The 21,981-nt window shown below is 43.3% G+C and overlaps 2 protein-coding genes across 4 annotated transcripts in view; one reads left to right on the top strand and one right to left on the bottom strand.

The window, feature by feature from the left end:
- Nucleotides 1–4,454: 4,454 nt before the first annotated feature.
- On the bottom strand, nucleotides 4,455–14,942 carry mlycd (malonyl-CoA decarboxylase). Its single transcript, XM_056417788.1, has 5 exons — nucleotides 13,973–14,942; nucleotides 9,845–9,957; nucleotides 9,179–9,335; nucleotides 8,603–8,755; nucleotides 4,455–5,420 (listed from the first exon to the last, which is right to left on the bottom strand). The coding sequence occupies exons 1-5, from the start codon at nucleotides 14,633–14,635 to the stop codon at nucleotides 4,875–4,877; spliced, it is 1,632 nt and encodes a 543-aa protein (XP_056273763.1). The 5' UTR covers nucleotides 14,636–14,942; the 3' UTR covers nucleotides 4,455–4,874.
- Nucleotides 10,717–21,981, top strand: part of zgc:173742 (DNA topoisomerase I, mitochondrial) — a 30,323-nt gene continuing 19,058 nt past the window's right edge. The window contains exons 1-6 of one of the 3 annotated variants that reach the window (XM_056417786.1): nucleotides 10,717–13,795; nucleotides 15,751–15,882; nucleotides 16,153–16,332; nucleotides 16,650–16,792; nucleotides 18,634–18,688; nucleotides 19,347–19,387. In XM_056417786.1, coding sequence (XP_056273761.1) covers nucleotides 16,671–16,792; nucleotides 18,634–18,688; nucleotides 19,347–19,387 — 218 coding nt within the window. In that variant the 5' untranslated portion in view covers nucleotides 10,717–13,795; nucleotides 15,751–15,882; nucleotides 16,153–16,332; nucleotides 16,650–16,670. Of the gene's footprint in view, nucleotides 13,796–14,583; nucleotides 14,658–15,750; nucleotides 15,883–16,152; nucleotides 16,333–16,649; nucleotides 16,793–18,633; nucleotides 18,689–19,346; nucleotides 19,388–21,981 lie in introns of those variants that run through there. The other 2 variants (XM_056417787.1, XM_056417785.1) reach the window with 2 other exon arrangements.

The following is a 21,981-nucleotide window of genomic DNA, read 5'->3' as shown; positions in this document are numbered from 1 at the left end:
TTCAATCATTTCATGCCTGGAGTGTCTTTCACCCTCGGGTGATGCCACCACTACTTCTGTCTGTTTACCTCTTTTTCATTCAATAACCTAATCCGATACAAGACGTCAGGTCAGCTAATACTGACTAATTGCAATGGATGAAGAGAAGGGGAGGGGGAGAGCGGAAAATGCCATCAGCAAGCCAAATTAGTTTTAATTATAGCCGATAACCAGATATAGCAGATCTGTCAATCTCCAACTCGCTCCGCAACTGAGACAGAATTTCGAAGAGGGGGAGAGGGGGGGGGCGGGGGGAGAAAATAAAGTTATGTTTGAGGTATCGGAATTAAGACAAGCAAGGAAAGTGTTTCTTTGTGTGTGTGTGTGTGTGTGTGCGTGTGTGTGTGTGTGTGTCTGAGTGAAACTCTGCTGCCCTCTTAAGGTTACATCTTGCATAAAAATGGGAAGATCTAAAAGGCAGCATGTGTCCCTGCAAGAGTGTGTGGCAATGCACATGTGGAATGTGTGTGTGTGTGTGTGTGTCCTGATTGCTCGTAAAACCGTGAAGCCCTTTGAAGACAGACCATGGGATTGGATGGGCCGTGGGTGCAGGGGCGGGTCACCAAGGGGCGGAGAAGGTGGAGAATGGTGATGATGTGAGGTGAGAAGCATGAAGGAGGGCCAGCGACAGCAACCAGGAAGAATGAATTCACACACACACACACAGATCAGTCAATGGCCTGCAGGTAAAACCAACCTTTGTGAAGTTTGTTTCCTCCCTCCAGTTTTAACTGAAAATCCCCCTTTCCACACATCATCACTTACCCGCAAACACGGCTGTGAATAGACCACACGATGACATTTAGAGAATGTGTGCAAAATTCCGCATCATAAAAAATGACTCATGCCAAAGAAGCGGGATGCATTGATTTCCCTCAAATGTCAGGAGAGAGGGTTACAATAAAATGCCTCACCCTATAACATTTCAGCGGACACATCCTTCAACCTGCACTCACGCCTTAAAAACCAGCAAGTGCTTTGACTTTGAACCACATAAATGACTCTTTCTTATTAACAACACACCACACACCCTTTACTGACTTTACGTTACTGAAAAGTAGGTCGGCCCGTCGTTAGTTATACGAGCTGTATTTAACATTTACCATTAATGTCAGCACTCTGTCTTGATTTAGTGGAGCATTGTCCATTCAACACGGACCCTTTTAACGTGTTGATGACCACTGGACTCGTAGAAAGGCTTGTGTTCGTAACACCCATTTTACAACTCAATAAACTCAACAATCAGAGTCTACATCTTATGGAATTAGACGTTCTATACGTGACCGCAGATAACATACATGCATATACCTGGCCACTCGATACTGGGCCACTTGTTACCGTATTCTACGCACAAAAAAGCACATAGATCTGGAAAGCCTGCGTCTACGTCCATCATCATTTATTCCAAACTGTTAAAGTGTCTATTATGCCGTTTAAAGGCCCCTACATCTTGTTTCTATAATCATCTGTCTGTGAGTGATTGGATCCTAACATCTTCTGCCAAAGTTGAAGCTCTTTTGGTTATTTCACAGAAGAAACTTCCATCCTCCTTACCAGGTTGAAGTTCAGGTTGAAGCTCTGGTGGGTATCAGGGGATGTCTCACACTGTTGATCACCAAACAGTATGTTTATAACTTTTAAATGAAAGTATGATGGCAGCTTCTTTCGTTGGCTAATCAAATCCCACGACACACACACAGTCCTGATGTAACAGATTGGCACATTTTAGGGTTGAATACTATTGTCAACAATATCAAAGCGTGTGTTTTCCCCCCCAAGCGTTATCTTTGATTGTTGCTCATTCATTCATAATTCTTTAATGTTACAAAACACATAAAATGTACGTTAAGCGTGGTTGAGGTTCGGTGGATTTTCTATCGCAATAAAAAGTCACAATTCCTCTTTCTCTCAGTACTTAGCAAAGGTCGCAGCTCACTGCACGTTGGCTGGAACAAGTTGATGGTTCCAAGAAAATGCAGCTGACGTGGAAGTTTTCCATCTAAAAAGTGAAACACATTCTCATGTTTTGTTTTCCTTCGTGACATTTATTTCCTGTCATATTTTCCTTTGAGGCCACCAAAGGTTTTCCAGATCACAGGGAATGTTGGACCCACTTGGTTTGCTTGTGTTCTGCGCCAATGTTTATTTTTTATACCAGTGGTTCTCAACCTTTTTTGAGTTATGTACCTCCTGTGAAATATTTCTTTCAGCCGAGTACCCCTGACCAGTGCAAAGCATTTTGGGTTGAAAGAAAATATGTAATACGCAGCATTTTGCATATAAAATAGAATATTTACATTTCCGTATATGAACTTACACTAATATGTTATTGAATATATATTAAATAACTATTTTCAAAGGATTTCTTTTAATGAATGCTCATTTTAAATATATTTAAAACAAAACTCACGTAAGGGCCTTCACGTACCCCCATTGGAGAACCACTGCTCTATCTATACCATGTAATACAGTCAAGTGCTTCAGGGCAATGACATGAGAAAGAAGCATTTCATTTGGGAGAAACACACAACTTTCTGAACTCTTTGATCAACAGCTCAGTGACTATGAATATATAGAAATCATTTTAAATAAATTAAAAAAATATAGTGGCCAATTAACTGTGTCAAATGTTTTTGGGAATACCGCATCTCACTCACTTAACGTTTTTGTATTATTGACACATTTCCAGTATATTATGAAATGCTAGTATATCAGTTTAACGATTCAGCTTAATAGCCGAAAGGTCTTTATGTCTCAGACCTTATCGGGGGGAATTAAACATGAAAATGCCACGGCCGCCACTCTCCCATCTCATTGCGGCCTGTCGGGCCGCTGGTAGGTAACAAATGGATTAGCTTTATTTGTAAGTCAATTTCCTCCAAATGAGACATAAAATGAAATGCACCACCGCCAGGCACACATGCACTCTCCTTAATAATTGGATCATCTGAATTACTGAATTATTCCAAGACCAGCCATGAATTTCCAGCTTCTAATCCATTGTAATCTGGTCTTGTGCTGCTTTTTGGAAAGTATTGGCTCAAAGACATGTCAGACAACAGAGCGCTAAAATATTGAGCGTGGCTGTGAATCCATTATCAGCATGTGCTGGGCTGGAAATGTGACAACTGCTATCTGATTAGATGAAAATGAAGACTGGTATAAGTACACGCTCCGCCAATAAGAAAACCATTGATCAGTGAATATGCGCCCGGACATGTCTCCACACAACGCTCTCACACGGCTCTCTCTTTTACTGCCATTTGATTACAGATCACCATTTTAAGTCCTTATTTGGATTCCATTCATTTTCAAATGGTCTGCATTCAACACAAGCAAAGTGGACCCGTCCTTGTAAGCATCCACAGAAGTTTGTTTTTATTTCATTTTGTGGGACCCCATGCATTCATAAATCATATGTCAGTGCTGAACGGCTCTCGCTGTGTGAGCAATTTGTCTTTTTACACTTCCGAAGGGAAACAGCTGACTTTCTACCATCAAAAAGTAATTACTTAAAGAATAGTTTTTAAAAGCTGCTGGACTTCTAACCCAAAGCACTCGGTCAACGCCATCGCTCGTTTCTAGGCAACGGTTACTCAAAACAAGCCAGCAGCGAGCGTGGCATAGATCATGGTTGTTTCCCTGGCAACCCACGGACGCATGCGCCATCCTCTGTGAGACGGTGTAGCGGTGTCGCTCTCTTATGTGTCCCCGGGCACACGGGGGGGGGTACGCGCCCCTTATCGTCTTCGATGTCTCCAGATACACGTTTAGTGTCTGTCAAGGGCATCCTTTAAACAACTCTCCTCTTTATTCTCCTCCCGCTTCCTACGGCCATCAATCTATCCATTTACTTCAGCTTTATTTCCCACTCCATTAGTTTCTAGGACACAGAGCAGCACAGGGGGAGAAAAAAAGGGTGGGGGGGGGGCGATACAGATGGTGTGGAGAGGGGAAAAAAAATAAAAGAAAGTTTGGCTCCTTGGAGAGATAAAATGTCATTTCACAGTCAACTTGCTCTGATATATTATTTCACAACAATGGCGTGTGGGCTGGGATAAGCGCTGCTTGGCACCTGAACAGAGCAGTGAGAACACCAGCGACGGCTCTCTGGAGACGTCGGAGGTGTGTGTGTGTGTGTGTAAAATTATCCCAAAAAAATGAAGCAATGTGAACGAGGCACCAGGAGGGTCCAGGCCAGTGGATCAGAACGAGGACAGTCGAAAATGCCGTTTCGTTTAGAGTTGTGTCAAATGAAATATCTCTTCTCTTTGATTTCACGCCTTGAGTGTATTGAGCTTTAATGGGAATAAGAAGGGGCCTATAAACCCTTTTCAAACCCTCCCTGAGAAAAAGAAGACACTCAAACTCTCTCCCCTTCAGCAACACGTTTGCAGTGAGACAGTTCAGCCAAATGAAAGAATCTAAACGTCATTTATTCCAGTAGCGGCACCCCCTCATTGCTCCGGTCTCACCATTACACACACTGTTATCCAGGAACATGGTAACGCGTTGATAGATGCCTCGTGCTTCGTTAGCTCCGGTTTCTCAGCCTGAGAGGCACTTACGCAATATCAAACAGCTCCCGCCAGAAACCCAATGAGGCAAGCAGCCTAACTTAAGCATTCAGAGGACGGGATGAGAGTCGTCATCTGAGAAATGTTCCAATTTAAATTTAAAAAGTAATGTGAGCTGACGTCCATTCAGTGTCTCTGAAGTTGTTTTAATAATATGCCAAATGTGAAATCAATACGTTTGTCAGTTGACGCAGACTGACGATAAAGTGCCAGCGAAGCGCACAGATTTGTATTCGAGGGTTCGTCCTCGTCTCCTTCTCAGAGTTTGCTGCTCTTCTGAAATTGGGACACCAGCCCGAGCACCTGCTCCGACGCCGCGATGACCTTGTTCTGCAGGTAGAGGGCGCTGTTTTTAGACGTGTCGTTCAGGAAGTACCGATAGTTCACCATGACGCCGCAGGAGTTTTCCACGCCCCTGGGGCTGGTGTCGGCGTTCCAGTTGAGCCGCCACATGGTGGCGCCGTTTTGCAGGTGGAAGTTGGCCACCGGGTTGAGAGCGTAGCCCCGCCTCTTCTCCCCGTAGAGGTACCAGGCGCACAGGCGCATCAGGACGGGCTCCAGGGCGCACGCCAGGCGCTCGGAGCGCGTCCACTCGCTGGTGGCGATCAGCTTGCGGAGGGCGTCGGCGGCCGCGGACCCCGGGGCCGCGCCGGTGGCCTGCTCCACCTCCTTCCACTCCTGCTCAGAGAGGAGGTCGGAGCCTCGGCCTTCCTTCTTGCACTGGCTGAGCAGACCCTGGAGCCAAGAGGAGAAACCCGGGATCGGAGACAGGCTGGAGAACTGGGCCATGTGAGGGAACTCGCTCTGGAAGACATGAGAGGGGAGAGAGAGAGGGGGGGGGGGGTCAGGGAGTTAACCCTCAAACGTATGCTTCAAGACATTGTGAGAGTATTCCCAGAGAACTCCGAACTTTGCCTGCAAATCCTGGTGAATTAGGAAATTTCTCAGAGCAGGCAGGGAGGGACAGAAGGTGCAATCGGTTCATCACACAACAAGCTATGTAATAAGAATAATGCACTCTTTGTGAAGAAGCTCAAAGCAACTATAGTGAAATGGATGGTCCTGATCCGAGGAGTTAGTCTCTAGTCACACATGGTGTAAACATCTCTGTTGAATAAGCGGTGAGCCACTTAAAAAGGAGCCCGCAGATACTCTGAAAGCAGACCTACTTGTGCCTATTGGACCTATTCACTTACTGATATGTATTTTATTCACCATGCTGGTAATTTTAGTACTTCACAAGGACCACCTCTGTCATAGGAAGCGTGATGGATACGGCCCTGTCTATTCCACTCGGCCCCCCAACTCCTGCATGTAGCCCAATCTGTGCTAAATATGGAACGGGTCTCTAAAGACATTCGTGCATTTCAGAGTTACAAATATTCTTTTTGAAATCCCCCATTTGGAAACACAAAGTCGCAGCATCATTTGCATGCATGCGGAGACGCTTCGACACAGAAGATCGCCTCAACTTGCTTTAAGCAGCTCGAAGAAGAGAGGAAAACAAAAGGGAAAGCAGGGAAAGGGACGAGAAGACATTTGATTTGATCTTCAGCAGAAGGCAGAGGGCACACGCTTTGCAACGCTGGAAGTCAGGGAGATGAACACTCCGCCTCAGTATCGGAACACAAAACAACATTTATTGTTGTTTGCGCTCAGTCTGCAGCCTTCAAATCAACTCCATTGCTTCACGACCATGCCTGGCTGATGGAGATGGATGATCCCTCCCTCCCTCCCCTTCTTATATCTCCTCAATCCCTTGCACTCTCACCTTTAATACCGGTCCTCTTCCCTCACTCGCCTCTCTGCCATGTCTCGACCACACAACACCCGCCCACACATCTCACGACCCCCCCCCCCCTTTCCTCTACCCATTGTTGCACTCAGCCGTCTGGGTTGATAAGTGACTCAGCGATGTGGCAGGCAGACGAGTGAAAGTCACGGCAGATAAAAGTGGAGGTGTCAGACAACCCCTGGAGGGACACGCTGCTTTGCAACATTGTTTTTTTTTCTTCATCATCCTTGATTTGGCCCTGCCTTGACTTCAGGATCCAGCTTTCTCACTTCCGACGGGACTGAGGATGAGGAGGATGGAAAAGGTGAGAAAGGATCATGGAGGAAAGGATACAGAGAAAAAGGAGGAGCATTGCCAGACGTGTGCTCGAGGATCCAATCTACAAAGACAAGCAAGACCTCTTCCCTTCACCTTAAATCACGGCTGTGACCTTTTCTTTTCCATTCTATCATCCATCCATCATCATAGTGGTCCCTCTGTGGCTGCGCCTCTGTCCTCTTCACCTTTACTTTAAGTCCCGTCGGAAAGCCCAGCCCTCTACAGAGTACACGTTTGTGTTGTGTTTTCGGCGAGAACCTTGTACTTACACTGTTGGGGCCAGCTGCTTGACTCCCGCTAGGGTCATGACATAATGACTTGAACTGATGGGAGTGCTTTGAATAAAAGAATCCAGAAAAAGGAAGACGCATTGAAAAGCACCAAACAGTATTTTATCCTGCATTAAAAAGCCAAAATCCTGTAGCAACATTTTACAAACAGAATCCGTTGTACAATGTTAACAATTCTTATGCTATAGAAATGTATGAATTCATCTTTTTTTAGCTGGCTCTGGCTTGGTACCAAGAAAGAGCTAGATCGTGAAAAAGCCTGTTAAAACTAAATTCACTGTGATTTAAAATGTCTCACTAGCTGTTAACAATAAGTACAAAATATCAACTTTGATGAATCGCCATCTTGGTTTTTCATTTTGAAACCAAAGACAATATAACCTACTTTCCACTGGACACAAATAGCCCCTCATACTAAAGCAGAAAATACAACATCTGCTGAGCTCACTGAACCGCATGCTGCTATTAATAAAAAGGGCAATGAGTGAAAAGCTGGCACCAATCAAAACAGCCCGTTGTTGGAATAACTAAAGTGGGAGCAGCTTAAAGCTTTGAAACCTTGTTTTCTTTTTTATGAGGATACACTGTAAAGAGCTACTTCCCATCTGTTGGAGTGGCTTCTGATGTTCCTTTCAATCATCCAATCGTTTAACCAGAGCTCGCTGGAGTGGCCCGACGTGAAGGGCTCTTCTGCGCTTATTGACAGGGATGGATGAGATTTCATTACTGCCCGTCTAGTGTATAAAGCTCTGTCTGTGTATACGCAATCATGCGTGTAAAAGCAAGTGCTGGAACAAGTGGGATATTTACGATTCAGCACTGGGACTCAAATGAAAACTTTTGAAAAGCAATCAAACAAAAGAAATCTTGCCTGGCACGGCTTCATTTCTCACTGGAATACCGCTGTGCCAGCTGTGCCGCACCTGAAGGCCACCGTAAAGCCTTTTAATTGAATTCCGCTTGCCAGTCGTACAGATGAAACATCCTGTGGAGGAGACTAACAACACTCTTTGCTACTACACCATAGGGGAGGAGCTGAGGAGCTGTGCAGGAGTTAACAGCTGTATCCATGCACTGTAAATGATAAGGAGGGATGGAGCTTCAACAGGAAAGGGTGGTGTAAGCGCTTCACAGATAAGTGTATTGTATTTAGAGATAACCAAGGTTTACACAACCTCACCTTGTGTTTTATCAGAGCCAAGTCTTCATAGGAATTCAAATAGAAGGGATTATATTACAGTATTTTACAATGGCTTTACTTTCAGCTACAAGCACAAAATATACGTATGAAACAAGCTGAAACTATCGGTATCAAATGAGGCAATATACAAAACGGGAACGTTATCAGAACATCGCAGTATTATTATGTTCACCATTGTTGCATTTTGAAATAAAAGGGTAATTTCAACAAAGATGACAGCATGTGCGGTTCATGCCGAGGTCGGGGTTTGAAACGATGGAGAGCAAGAATACATTTTGAAAACTTCAATTAGAATAATCAAATGCAGCAACATCCAATCCTCGTTCCACAGTTCTGTTCGCTACACTACATCCCCCCCCCCCCCCCACACACACACACTCACCTGTAGTCCACGGACCACCCTCTTGATGAGGTAGTTGCCCAGCTCCACCCCCTGAAGGCCAGCCTGGGTGGAGGAGATGGAGTAGAAGACGGCTGCATTTATCTTATTCACATCCTCCTCGGAGTCAAGAGTGGCAAACTCGCGGACGATACTCTGAGGGAAGAAAGACATTGCGGTCGGGTCACACGGGCAGGTTGTGCGTCGCTCATCCAGATACGCGCCTGTTCTCAGTGTGGCTACATCGCTGCAGTCTCCTGTCGCTGTGCCAGAGCTGCTGGAGCCAAACTGTGGGTGTGATGGCGGTACTTCACACCATGGAATATTCTCAAGCTGCAGGGTTGTCAAAACCACCTTTTCCTCACTGTAAATAACAAGTAAAGGAAGCCAGCGCCGTGGAGGCTGCTCCCAGAGGGGCTGTGCAGTTTAAAGGTCTCTGTATTGTTTTTTAACACAGCAATAATCCATTCGTCAGCTGAGAAGAGGAACACAGTCGTAAATCCCGGATGTTTAACTATCCCCCGGGGTGAGGTAAAGTGAGACAAACCGTTACGACAGCCTGCGGCTATTGATTCCCACCTGAATGTTGTCAGAGATGTCTTCAGTGAGGGCCACATAGAGAACAACCAGGGGCTCTCCTGGCATGGCGGCGTGGGTGAAGGCATAACAGCGGCGGTGCGGCCCGACTCTGCGCTTCAGGTCCGTCCAGTTCCGTATCGGATGCACTGCCTCATACCTGGGCAGAGGGCCGACGGAGAGTCTTTCAGGTTTCATTTCACTACTGTTGCTACACCGGTCAATCTCTTCATGTTGCATAGTACATGTGCAGTTTACAGTGAAAATTATTTGTACATTTTGAAAACACCGGATCCTTGATTTCAGACGAGATGACAGAAGCAGGATTTCAGATCGTTTTGCTCATGGAAAAACTATTGCTGGCAGATTAGGAGATTTAGTTTCAATGCCACCTCCGGAGGACTTTGTAATGTTTCCAGCTGAAACAGGCGGCGTAGAGCTAGTAGGATAACAGTTGGATCTTACATTTGTGTCATGTGTAATTCTAGATAACCCCTGTTTGGGTTGATCTACAAAAATATGGTATGGTCCGTTACAGTCTGATTGGACAATCGCTATTCAAGTGAGGAGTTTAGCAAATGGTCCGTTTTCAGTGCTGTGCTGTATGATTTCAGTGTCTGAGAAGAGGCTGCGATGAACCGAAGGAGGGGAACACATGACCGGCCTTACTGGCTGATCCTCTGCAGGATATCGCAGGGGGACTGCCAGGTGATTCTCTCCAGTCGGAGCAGACCTACGGAGAACCACTCGGACAACAAGCTCTTCAGCGTGCCGTTCAGGTCCTGGGGAAAAGCAAAAACAGTTGAGGGTTCATAATTAACATCCACACCCAGCAGATCATTGGAAAAAAACATCACATCATTTCCTTTGCGGCTCAGCAGCCGGTCTATCAGAAAAGAACCGCTGAATGGTGCATTTGTATTTAGTAATATAGGAACTAGATATTGTAAACAAATAAAACCGTTGTAAGCGGATACATCCTGTGATGAATTTGGAACATAATGTTATGATCTCTACATCAGCACTTTGCTTTTGTCATTCTTAACCATCTTATAAAGGAAATAAATGTGTTGAAATTACATATTTTGTAGGACTATTAAAAGAGGTGGAGGAACACAATCCAAACATCCTCTTTTATTGAGAGAACTTACAAGCGCCGTCATTTTGACTGGCTTCCAAGTTGCTTAAGTTTGTCCGTCAGCAATAAAAATTCCAGACCGCTATCTTACACACGGCCCCCCCGAGATGTTTGGATGCTGTTTTCACATTATGAGTAGTGATTTGTTTGAGCTCGCGATGGGTGTAGAGGAGGCACTTCAATAAACAACTTGCCATTTCAAGGCAGGCCTGTCCTCCTGCAAAAGGTCAGACTTCATTTAAAGGAAATCTCTTGCGAACACACAAACCAGCACACACACACACACACACACACACACACACACACACACACACACACACACACACACACACACACACACACACACACACACACACACACACACACACACACACACACACACACACACACACACACACACACACACACACACACACACCTTATATTGGCTATTCCTTTGGATGACTTCCCTTTGGGCTTACTTTAATGCCAGCTTGTCAGTCATAATAATTGATAATAAAAGCAAGCTGAAGTACAGTCATGGTGTACAAGCCATAACAACCCAAACTAACACAATTTGAAAAGTCTTCCCCTCATATTTGCATTCGTCCCTGCATTATTCATCTCTATGGTTCAGAGGTCTCAGGCTGGAACATTCTGTTGAGTGAGGAGCAAATCAAAAGTTTGAAACTACTTGTGTGTGTGTGTGTGTGTGTTTTTTCCTCTAACCTTAAACTACCAGAGGTGAAATAATCTAGAAAATGGCCAGTAATCCCAGCAGATAAACAACCCATGCGAGTGCAGCTGCTGCCTTGGTAGCCAATTCTCTCCCACACAAAAGGAAGGCCAGACTGAGATGTGTCTTCCTGTGACCTTGAGGAAAATGAAGTCTTTTGAAATGGAAGGGTCTAGCATTGGAAGCCTGGAGTAAGGAGAGACACGGAAGAAAGGAGGGAAGGGAAAATACAAAAATCCTGCACTCCATTTGAAAGAAAATAAAGCAATACGTTGTGACACTGGAGCAGTATACATGCAGTGAGTGCTGTTGCAAGCTGATACAGCCTCTGTTACCTTGAGCTACAGTTATATTGTGATCATACAGAGCGATGGAAACGACCGTGCCTGGAGGGAACAGTCCGTCTAACCTCGGCCAAACGACCACCGACTGCCAAAGTGTTTACCGGTCAAACTCAGAGTGCGCCAATACTTTTACTCCAGTAGGCTGCGTGCCACTTGTCAGCCGAGCAGTCTGTCAGTGGGGGAATAAATAGCTTCACTTATACTCTGTGAACTCCTGAGGAGCAAACTAAACCAACGTCTCAGACTTGTCTTTACATCTTTTATCCACTCAGTTTGGACAGATGAACAAGCATGAGCATCAAGAAATCAATGATCCAACCAGAAGAGACTAATCTGGAGTAGATGTCAACGCTCTTGCAAGAACCAAAGTATCTGCAACCTCGACAAAACTCTCAAACTTCCTTTCATTAGTTTGAAATTGTATAATGTGTCCATGTCTCTTTGTGCTACTTTGATTTTCTGAACCATTGTGGACAGAAAGTTGTGCTCTCCTTTGGTATGCACTTACAATCAATACGTAAATGTACTAAAAGCTTCATATTTATCCAGACCTTTTCCCTTTTTTTAGCTCAATCAATTGCGGCCGCAACAAGAAAAGATTGCTGTGCACCCCCAAGACCAAGGTGGCCGGCACTCAGTACGAGCACACTGTAGGTAGCATGGACCTTTTTAAAAGATACAAAAGGTCACAGTAGGCCTTGGTTATTGAGAATAAATGCATCTGAACCACATTTCAACAGGAATAAAAGAGGTATTGAGCTGCAGAGGAGAGGCCAGACGTCCTCTGGCGATGGTGCAGTCAGGGTCTTTGAAAATCATATCAAGCTCTATTCCAAAGCCCCAAAAAACATAAACATTGATTGCAACGTTGACAGAAAGCTGTTTTCTCTCAATGCCTAATAGGTATCCGAAGACGGCACATGTCATGGTGATCAGTGAGCTTGCTCTAAATGGTCCACGGATGATGTCAAGCAGGGTAGTTTTAGTTTGACCATTACAGCTTTTCTATGGCGAACACATCAGTTTTGTTATCTTGATTATTGCATCCCAGCACAACAACTTCACAAATCAGCAGTCTGCATTTATTCTAATGTGTTTCAGAAAAGTGGACACGGCATGTATGGCAGAAGCAGTATTTGCTTTGGATTAAGCTACTAAATCCCCAATTGTGTTTTCAAAATAGAAAACCAAAGTGTCTAACCTTCTCAACCTGAAAAAAGAAATTGATAAAAAGAAAATCCGGTTTCATCTCGAGGGCAACTTAATACGATGGGCTTCAACGACAAGCTGTACTCCTAATACATCTTTAAACAAGAACGGGCACTCGGTAGAGCGCATACCTTCGCATATCACAAGATTGGACATTGAATTATGAACATTTTGGCATTAGTTGCATGCCAATTGGATAAAAATTGACCGTGCTATGGTAAAAAGAAGATGTTGACCTTTTCATGACCTTGACCTTTGACCCGATTGATCCTAAAATCTAATCAAATGGTCCCCGGATAATAACCAATCATCCCACCTAATTTCATGCGATTCGGTTGAATACTTTTTGTGTTATGCGAATAACACGCATACAAAGAAATAAATAAATAAATACACGGCGATCAAAACATAACCTTCCGCATTTTCAATGCGAAGGTAAAAAGGGCCAGTCTTTCAAATTACTCTATTCACTGAGTGAGTGAGCATCTATTAATAGCAAAACATCTACAGTATATTTTCTTTTTTACTTTGTACTGTGCTTTGGGAAAAAGGAAATCTAGGCCGGTCTCCGGTGATTAACCTCCAGAGTTCATTTGTATTCATGAACAAACCCACACAAAAGAGCAACAAGCCTGCCATCTAAAATATACTCCACTTAGTCCAAGGTGCTCATAAAAACCTGTACATCCAAGTGCTGAACTGAATTATAAAATGTCCTGAACATGAATGACTGACGAATGAGACTCAAAATGGCCACAACATGTAGCTTTATAAGTTACGAATATAAATTGCCAAAAATGGGATATTGAGGGGGAAAGCCCATGGGGGCCATGTATGTGTGGTGGAATGATGTTTAATCACGTGTAATAAAAAAAATGTTTTAGCATATTAATTACATGCTTGAATTATATTGTCTCTTCATGTATAATATGACATATTAGTACAGAGTCTATTTTAACACCAGAGCATGAGTAGGTGGATCAGTTCAGCAAAGTGGAGAAACACACACGAAGGAAGCCATGAAATTGAGATTGGCATTGTCTTGTGACAAAAAGCTTGGTATTATCTATGTGTAAAGACGCCCTAAGCAATGAGGAAATAAATCAGATTGAGTTCCTCCAGTTGATTAGGACGGTAATCTGGGACAAAGTCGTTGACACAAACTGAGTAAATGTGAGCCATGTGATCGGAGCAGGTGTGCCTACGTGAGTTTTGTGAGTAGCTACACTCTCGCTTTCTATAATGCTGTTAAAATACAGCACGTACAATGGATCTAAATGTCTGAACAATACGGTTCAGCTGTTCAGGCCAGATACATCAAAATGTCTAAACGCGAACAGCACTTCTTGGCTCATGCGAGCACCCGTAGATAACGTAAACAAAAGAATTACCCTTATGTGCGGGCTCTCGCTAGCTTTGGTTGAGATTATTTCAAGCACGTCGGCTCGGAGGTCCACCAGGAATTTCACGCCCCCCTCGACTCTGCTTATATGGTTCAGCAACTGTTTGTAACGGGGAGTCAAGCCGTATCGCAGCCGGTCTTCAACTTGCAAAACAGTCGCCAAGTCTCGTAGCTGAGTGTCCAACAGCCTCAACGCGAGCTCCGAGACGCCCTTGTGGTCTACTCCGAAGTCTTGCGACAGCTTCGTCAGGAAGCCGAGTTTGTCTTCCTTGTTGAGACTTCCGTAGAAGTGCATGAACTCCAAGCTTTTTGACTCGGGGGGAGGCGGGTATTTGTCTCTCGTTTCGTATGTGGGTAACGGTGCGACGACCCGAGCCAGTATCTCCTCCATGCCCGTGACACCGCCACGAATTGGGGTCGAGTACAAACGGCAACTTTTGACGTCTGAGGCCTTTAGCGCTACTTTGAGGACAGCCCGGCTTCGCCAGCACCACACGCTGCTTCGAAAAGCCCAGTTCGTAGGTCGGAATATCATGCTCAGCTGTATAGGGACCCGCGGCCGCCCGTGACCAGTGAACACGCAGGAGGGAACCGTTTCCGGGTCTCTTAAAGAGACAGTACAGCTGTCATGACCACAAACCAGAAGGTTCATCACAGGTAGTTTGAACACAAAGGTAAAAGCTCCCTGGTGTAAAGAGGTGGAATTTACAGACTCAGAATGAAAGGAATCGACTACGTATCTGACACTGAATTTGTAACAATTTGCATATACAAAAAGTGTCTAGCAATTACGCTGGCAGTCAACACACAGTTGGACTCTTTCACATTCTTAGCCAATATATGTGACATGACTTTTATCCATGTAACAAATTAAATATAAAGATCAACGTTCCACTTGTTGTAAAAGTTGTTACTTCCAACATGATGGTCAGTTTTCCATTGTGTGTGTCTTTAGCAACTTATTTGTACTCATACTGACAACAGAGTTGATGGTTAAAGACTAAATACAACTTATTTATTGATTAGAAAAATATATTCAGAAATCATAAACAGTTTTTGTACTCATCGAATACTTCGTTGGGATTTTGTGGAATAAAGGCTAATTTCTAAATCTGATTCTGAATCTTTTTTTCATGTGGCCATGAATTATTGTTTATTTTGTGTTTATTTTGATCTATTTTATTTCAAGATCAGTAACCTCCGAATTAAACAACAGATAACAATTCATTTACCATAATATTAAAATCTAAATGTCTGAAGACAGCCTATGTGCAATACTTAACATCCAAACCCCAATTACCATTATAAATGGTACCCATAAGAATGGAATCAAGAGAGGATTTTAAAAAAGAAAAATGATCTCATCTTTTTTATAATCTGTCGCTGAGAAATGGGAGTCTGCTTAAAAGAAGGATAACAATATAAACATTAAACCTTTTAGAAAGAAAGGTATGTTCTTAGATCAGGCAAATAGCTTGTCAAGAATGTCTTCTGATTTCACAATTCAGCATTACATTCTTATTATTATACTGCCACCCCATATCATATAGTTTCCTCATTTTGGCTCATGGTTTGTTCCCCATCATCGACAGCCACTGTGAAATTATTTCTGGAGCTGATAGATAACTTTCTATTGGTCTGTGAAAATACAAAAGAGAAGTATACTGCACCGACAACCTTTTTCAGTCCGCTTTGAGTTTCAGAATAAAAGAACATATTTCAGAATTTCAAATGCTTAGAGTTTTACCACTGATGTCCCCTTTCCAGAATGTTTTGAGCAACAGTCAAGTGGAGCCTGACTGCAGTGATCCTCCTCTCTGTCTGGGATGAAGTGGGACTGATGGACGTAAGCACGGGCTACAGGAAGATAAAGTAATAGAGAGGATGTGCTACCATAAGGTAAACCAAATAACTGGAGTAAATAGGTTTGAAGGAGGTCAATACAATGTATTACTCCATTATTTAAAAGAAGCTATTTAATATTTTTCAAGACTGTTTTTTATCACACACGCTCACACAGTCACACAGGTAATAATGCATTCTACTTTTTAAATAATAAAAGGCCACGGAAAGGCAAAACAAACGATGATACACGTTTGGCCTCATCCAACTAATTTATATTTATAGTTTAAACTGAATATGCTTTTAAAACTTGACTCATGTCGGCAGGTAACAAAATACGGTGTAACACCACCTCGGGCACGCCCACCTCTCAACTCCCGGAACTTCTTCAACCAATCAGAGTACAGCTGTAGTCGACGCGTGCTCCGCTCAACCCCGGAGGTCAACGCCGGGAAACAACGGGCGAGTTTCCGCTGTGTCCTCCAAGTGAATTGAACCGCCAACAAAGTTTGTACTTTTACTCAATACAGTTTAGTATTTGTCGACACTACAAGTGGTGCGCGGATCCTACGTATTGCAACGTTAGTTTGTCGTTCGCTAGTTAGTCATGTGACGCTCCGCAAAAACGTGGCATAAGAAATGTGTTTTAGCTAAACTAACCTGGAAGTTAACGTTTGCTGTTGTTCTCTTCCGGTTTGCGAGCTAGCTAATTGGCTAACCTGGGGAACATTCAACGCTTTCCAGGCTGGTTCTGATTTTTACAATGTAGAGGTTAATGTTGTTGTATCTTTTGCGTTAACTGACTCATTGCCTGTGCCGTACAGAGGTAACACTCCACGTGAGAGATGGCTCGAGAGAAGGACGCTAAAGAAGAAGGAGAAGGAGGGGCCAAGCCAAAAGCAGTGAAGGTGAAAAGGCCGAGTGACAATGAAAGAGCTGGTAACCGGGGAGATGCGAGTAAGAACAGGTGAGGTGCGCGTGCACGTGAGAAAGAAAGTAAAGGTCGATATAAAAAAATATTTTCTGAAAGGCACCGTTTAGCCAGCACTTGAATCACAGGCCATCAAAAGCCATTTTCGAAAGTTATAGTTACCCCTGTCACAGTTGGCGAGTTAAAGCAGCTCTCTTCCGGTAAATGCTGACGAGCCAACGGCAGCACAGCCAACATCTGTTCAGCATCAGGCCACACACACACACACGAGCTGTGCTTTGCATGGTCCTTGTGAGGAGATTAAGCCTTTTGGGTTGTCGATATGTGTTAAAAAAATTGTTTTAGGTGAACATTGCATTCCTGCGATGGTGATAAATCATGTAAGAGTGAGGGGTGTGTGTGTGTGCTATTAAAGCACAGACACATTAAATAGTTGTGCAGGCCAGTGGCATTGAGCGCATGCATTGCATTCACGGAGTACAGTGGGTACTCCCATCTTCATATGAATATATTAATTTTTCCTTATCTGATGCATTCATTACCATGCACATGTGAGCAGACAAATGAATGTGGAGTGATCTGTCATTGGCTCGTGTAATTGATGGGAGCAGCGAGATGAAGAGACACCTGAAAGTGCCGCTGGCAGCCGAGCAGGCAGCTTTCTGTTGCAGCCAGCCTCATGTTATTTCATGGCACACTGACTGAATTACTGATTAAGTTTCAATTGATCCTCATCAGCTACAAGACTCACGGAGCACATTCTCCTGAGCATGAAAGGGCCTCTTTCTTTAAATGTCGTAACTGCCATAGTCTGATGTACAAAATGGGAAATGAATATAACTGGGGAATAATTGCTGCTCAACTCCATGTAACATGTGGACGTAAAAGTTGGAACGGTCAGAAGTAAAAGGGGAATAATCTTGAGACACTGCTTGTCTGATTGGTTGCATTTTATAATGTTGTCCTAAAAGGATACTAATCGTATACAGACATGAGTCTAACATCGAGCTCTCACCTTAGAGCTACAGCTGGTAACTTTAATGAAAATTACCTTTTGCCGACACTATATCTTGACAGTACTATATGAGAACAAGAAAACAAGTCTGCTGATCCGATATGAATCAAGATTCTGTTAATGTAGGATCGCTGTAAAAAATATCACATATGGTTCGTAGGTAATATGAACTTAAAACATAGTTTTTCCAATCTCTATTGGCATCTGAGGGCACATACCTACAGTGCTCGCGTGTGTTTTTCAGTCACTGTGAAGACGGCATTGCAAGATCCATGTGATGACCGAACGTGACACCGGTAATGGTGATGAAACCGGTAAACCACCCACCACTAGTACTGCTTATTTCTAATTTTACAGCCAGTAGCAGTACAATAAACTATCTGTCTGAAAACATATGACGCAAGAAAAAAGGCTATGCACTCCCATAATATAATATTGATTAATATTGGATCCACGCTGCCTAGTTTGACAGTGTGCTCGGCGTGTACGAGCCTCACGAGCAATGATTGACACTTTGCTCGATGGTTCTTGGCTCTGATTGGCTGTTTTTCATCAAGCCCCAGTGGAAACTTGTAAATACCATTAGGAGCCGTAAGAGGCAGAGAAACTTGTTTTTCTCCCACAGATTATCCGTCTCATGTATGACTTTCAAAATATAGTGACAGTTGGAGCAAATATGACATATTTCTTCTTTTTTTATGTTAGCAACTGGAGCTTGAAGTGCAGCTCAAACTATTGAAAGTGTAAAAGGGAAAGCAGCATCCTCACTAATTCCGCATTATTTCTCTTAATTGCTCATGTCATACAAATACTGAATCTGTAACGCGCCTTTTCTTTTTCTCATTTTCATCCTGATGAGCAGCTCAAAGTCAACTAAAGCTACAGAGAAAACTGAAAATGGAAAGTCTCTTAACAAGGTAAACCACTCATGTACTCTTCTGTTCTCAAAGCTGCACAGGGCTACATGTGGCTAAAATCTGCTCAGATGTTTAGGCGGAGGCCAATTTAGAAACCTCTCAATGGAAATTCAGTATGATCTTGGCCAGGGGAAGGATCGTGATGGACATGTGAGTCCGTCCATAACTCGTGGCCTGTCTGGAATTAGCACCAGGGGGAAGATTCCAGCCGCAGTTACCCACTGACCCCGGTGCAGACTGTCGCAGCTGCAGTATGTGCAACAGCTTGTCCCACCAGGCTACTACCTCGGTGCTGTTGGACTCCCACTTTATTGTCAGGGAATATTTGCAAGCATATCAACACTATATGCAACACACACCCATGGAAGTTATTATCTTCCTCGTGTCTTAATTCTGCCTGCTTGTAACCAAGAGCCTCAGATAAAGGGCCTTTGCATATCATGTGAACATGTTTCAAGATAGAAAATATGATATGCAACAGATGTGCATACATGTACTCGACAGAGGATACGACATGACCTCCTTTTGATTGTATGAATGTTTAAAGACGTTGTGCATACTTATTTTTATGGAAGCATGAACCGAGTTACTGTGCGTAGTTTCATAGGTCTTCTGTGTGCAGTGCGTTACACATCTGCTGTTGAACTCCTCCCCTCAGGTCAAGACACCTAAGACTGAAGCACTGGAGTCAGCCAGCAGGTAAGGATGAAGTCATAATGCAAGTAGACCGTACCTTTTTTAAGGCTGTGATAGTAAACTGACAAGTGGAGTTGGATTGATTTCTAGTTTTGCCGGTCCGCTGAACAAGCTTAAATCTGGAGCTCTCCTCCCTGCCCCTGTTTCCTACAGCAACCAGAGGGACACAATTAATAGGCAGTAACATGAAATCTGTTAAGTTTCTAAGTGATATGACAACGTTATTAGTATATTACTATGTTTTTTTATTAACATGACTAACGTAGCCACTAATGTCTGGAATTTAGTGCAAGGCAACATGAAGGGGATGAAATATGGAAGTTATGCACATAGCTCATGTTGTGGATGTTCACAAGAAAATTAATGTGTTTTTTAGTGGGGGCAGATGAGACGCAGCAGATAAGTCACAAAGAAAACTAAAACTGCCAATATGGCAACATTTTAGATTTGAAACTGGTGAGCTGAAAAACAAGTCCCTACAGTCTCAAGAGCGGGCTCTCACTCTTATGTAATGCTCGGAGCAGCTGCTGAGTGAAGTGTGTGGGATTTTTCTTCTGTATACCGGTCTGGACCGGTGTTTGGCTGACTATCTTACTGCTCTGAACATTTCTACACAGGCCCACACTTATTGAAAAGTTATCATGGAGCCAGAAAACCTATTTTTTCTCTTTCCCTCCTGAGGTGATGGAAATGAGTCCTTGTGTTTGGATGATGAAGGGCCCTGGATAGAAACCATTCAAATGTTTTCATTTTTATAAGAAATTGTTCTTTAATATCTGCATGGAAGACGCATGTCGGCGGCTTGTGAGGAAAGTAATCAATGCGATTGCATGTTTTGTGTCGTTTGGCACTCGGCGGGGATTTGCAGGCCAAAGACCTGCTGTGTCAAATCTGTCTCTCAGTTGGGTTTCTACAGAGTATTAATGGATTGTTCCCCAAATGTTGACTTAACCCGACCCAATATGGAAAGAGACTTTCCAAAGGAGACTATTTTGCTAAATTGTGCCATAATAATTCCCTTCAGGGTTTTCTTTTTATCCCGACAGAAAGGCTCAGGTGGCAACTGTGCAAGTTGAGTGGGTTTCATGCAGGGAGGAAATGTAAGGGCTCTCAGCAGAGTTAGGGAAGAAACATAAGGCTATTAGAACCACGGACCGTAAATGTCAATGGACGCAGTGACCCACCCTCCTTTTGTATAGCTTTTCATGGATTTTGCTCAGTGGTGCATGATACCAAAAGAAACATGATAAATTCTACTCGCACTGTTTTTCCTTTTCTCCACATTAAGCAGTTGAGCTGAACAGATTGGCAACAGCACATACTTAAGTTTGCAAAGTAAACAAAAAAGAGAACTAGGTCTTTACAACACTTAATTTGATGTGTTGTTCATAACATTTGAATCCTCCAGTCGTTTTAATTAGTTTGTACATGTCTTTTTATTCTGTCTAAATCCGGTATTTCTGCACTGTTACAGATAAAGATCAAATTAACATTATTAGTATTGCATTACTTGTGGAATTTGACTCCATTGGTGGCTGCATAGGAATGTTTCTAACTTGTGTGACTCAAACATTTCCAATAAACATTATTAACAATAATAACAAAAAGCAAATTTCACTGATGCCTAAAAACAGTTTGGCCACAAACGGGAAGCATGCGTCACATGACGAGTTATACTGATTAAATACAGTTGATTTTTTATAAATATATATAGATATACCTGATGAATAATTTTATTTGGCTAGGAGATTTCCTTTTTATTTTTGGTGATGTCATCAACTTTGATGACAGACATTTGAAGTTTCAATCGAAAAAATCCTAAATTCAAGCTTTCAATGTAAAAAAAATAAGAATAACCGAGTGGAGCCCTAAAGTAGTGATGTGCGTGATGTTAGTCGACTGGTTGATTAAACGCTCGTAAGCACCAGAAATACTTTTCGCTGTCTCAGCTGTAGCTGCAAAGGAGCCACCGGCTCCACTCTGATCTGAACGAGGATACTTCCGACTTCCTTCCTTCCTGCCTGTTTAAATTTTTTTTTTTACTATTTCAAATGGCTCTCGCAATCAATATTTAACCTTTTACATTTTAATTGTGCAACAATGTTGACCGTTTACTGAGTGTATGTATTATCTTTAACCAAATCGACTCGTGTGCAAGTTTAAAGTCGGGCACATTAGGCATCGGGACCATCCCTACCCCAAGCAGAAGAACAAGGACAGAGTTGGACGAAGCGTTCTCCCATATGTGTAATTTGTCGTGAATATAAATAAAGCTTCTGGCTCTCAAGTAGCTAACCTACTGCGGCGGTTAAGAGCGATGACTATCAGCATGAATGGGATTGTGACACCTGCAGGCAGGCAGTTGGGCAGTAACATTGACGTGTCATTCAAAATCCCTCCATCACTCATGGGAGCTGGCTCTATTATGCAAAGGTGACTTGCTGCAACCACTTTACCCCCTGCTTTAGTCCACATTCTCCCGTACTGGCTGTAAACAAAAAGGCAGTGCAGTTGAAAGGTTTGTTAATGGTTCGTCAGCATGACTGACGTCTTGATGGAGGACGTCGTGCCGTTGGGAACAATGGCTCTTTGCATGG

The sequence above is a fragment of the Pseudoliparis swirei genome, chromosome 6 (assembly GCF_029220125.1).
Source record: "Pseudoliparis swirei isolate HS2019 ecotype Mariana Trench chromosome 6, NWPU_hadal_v1, whole genome shotgun sequence".
Lineage (NCBI taxonomy): Eukaryota > Metazoa > Chordata > Actinopteri > Perciformes > Liparidae > Pseudoliparis > Pseudoliparis swirei.
This window is presented reverse-complemented; position numbering and strand designations above follow the sequence as displayed.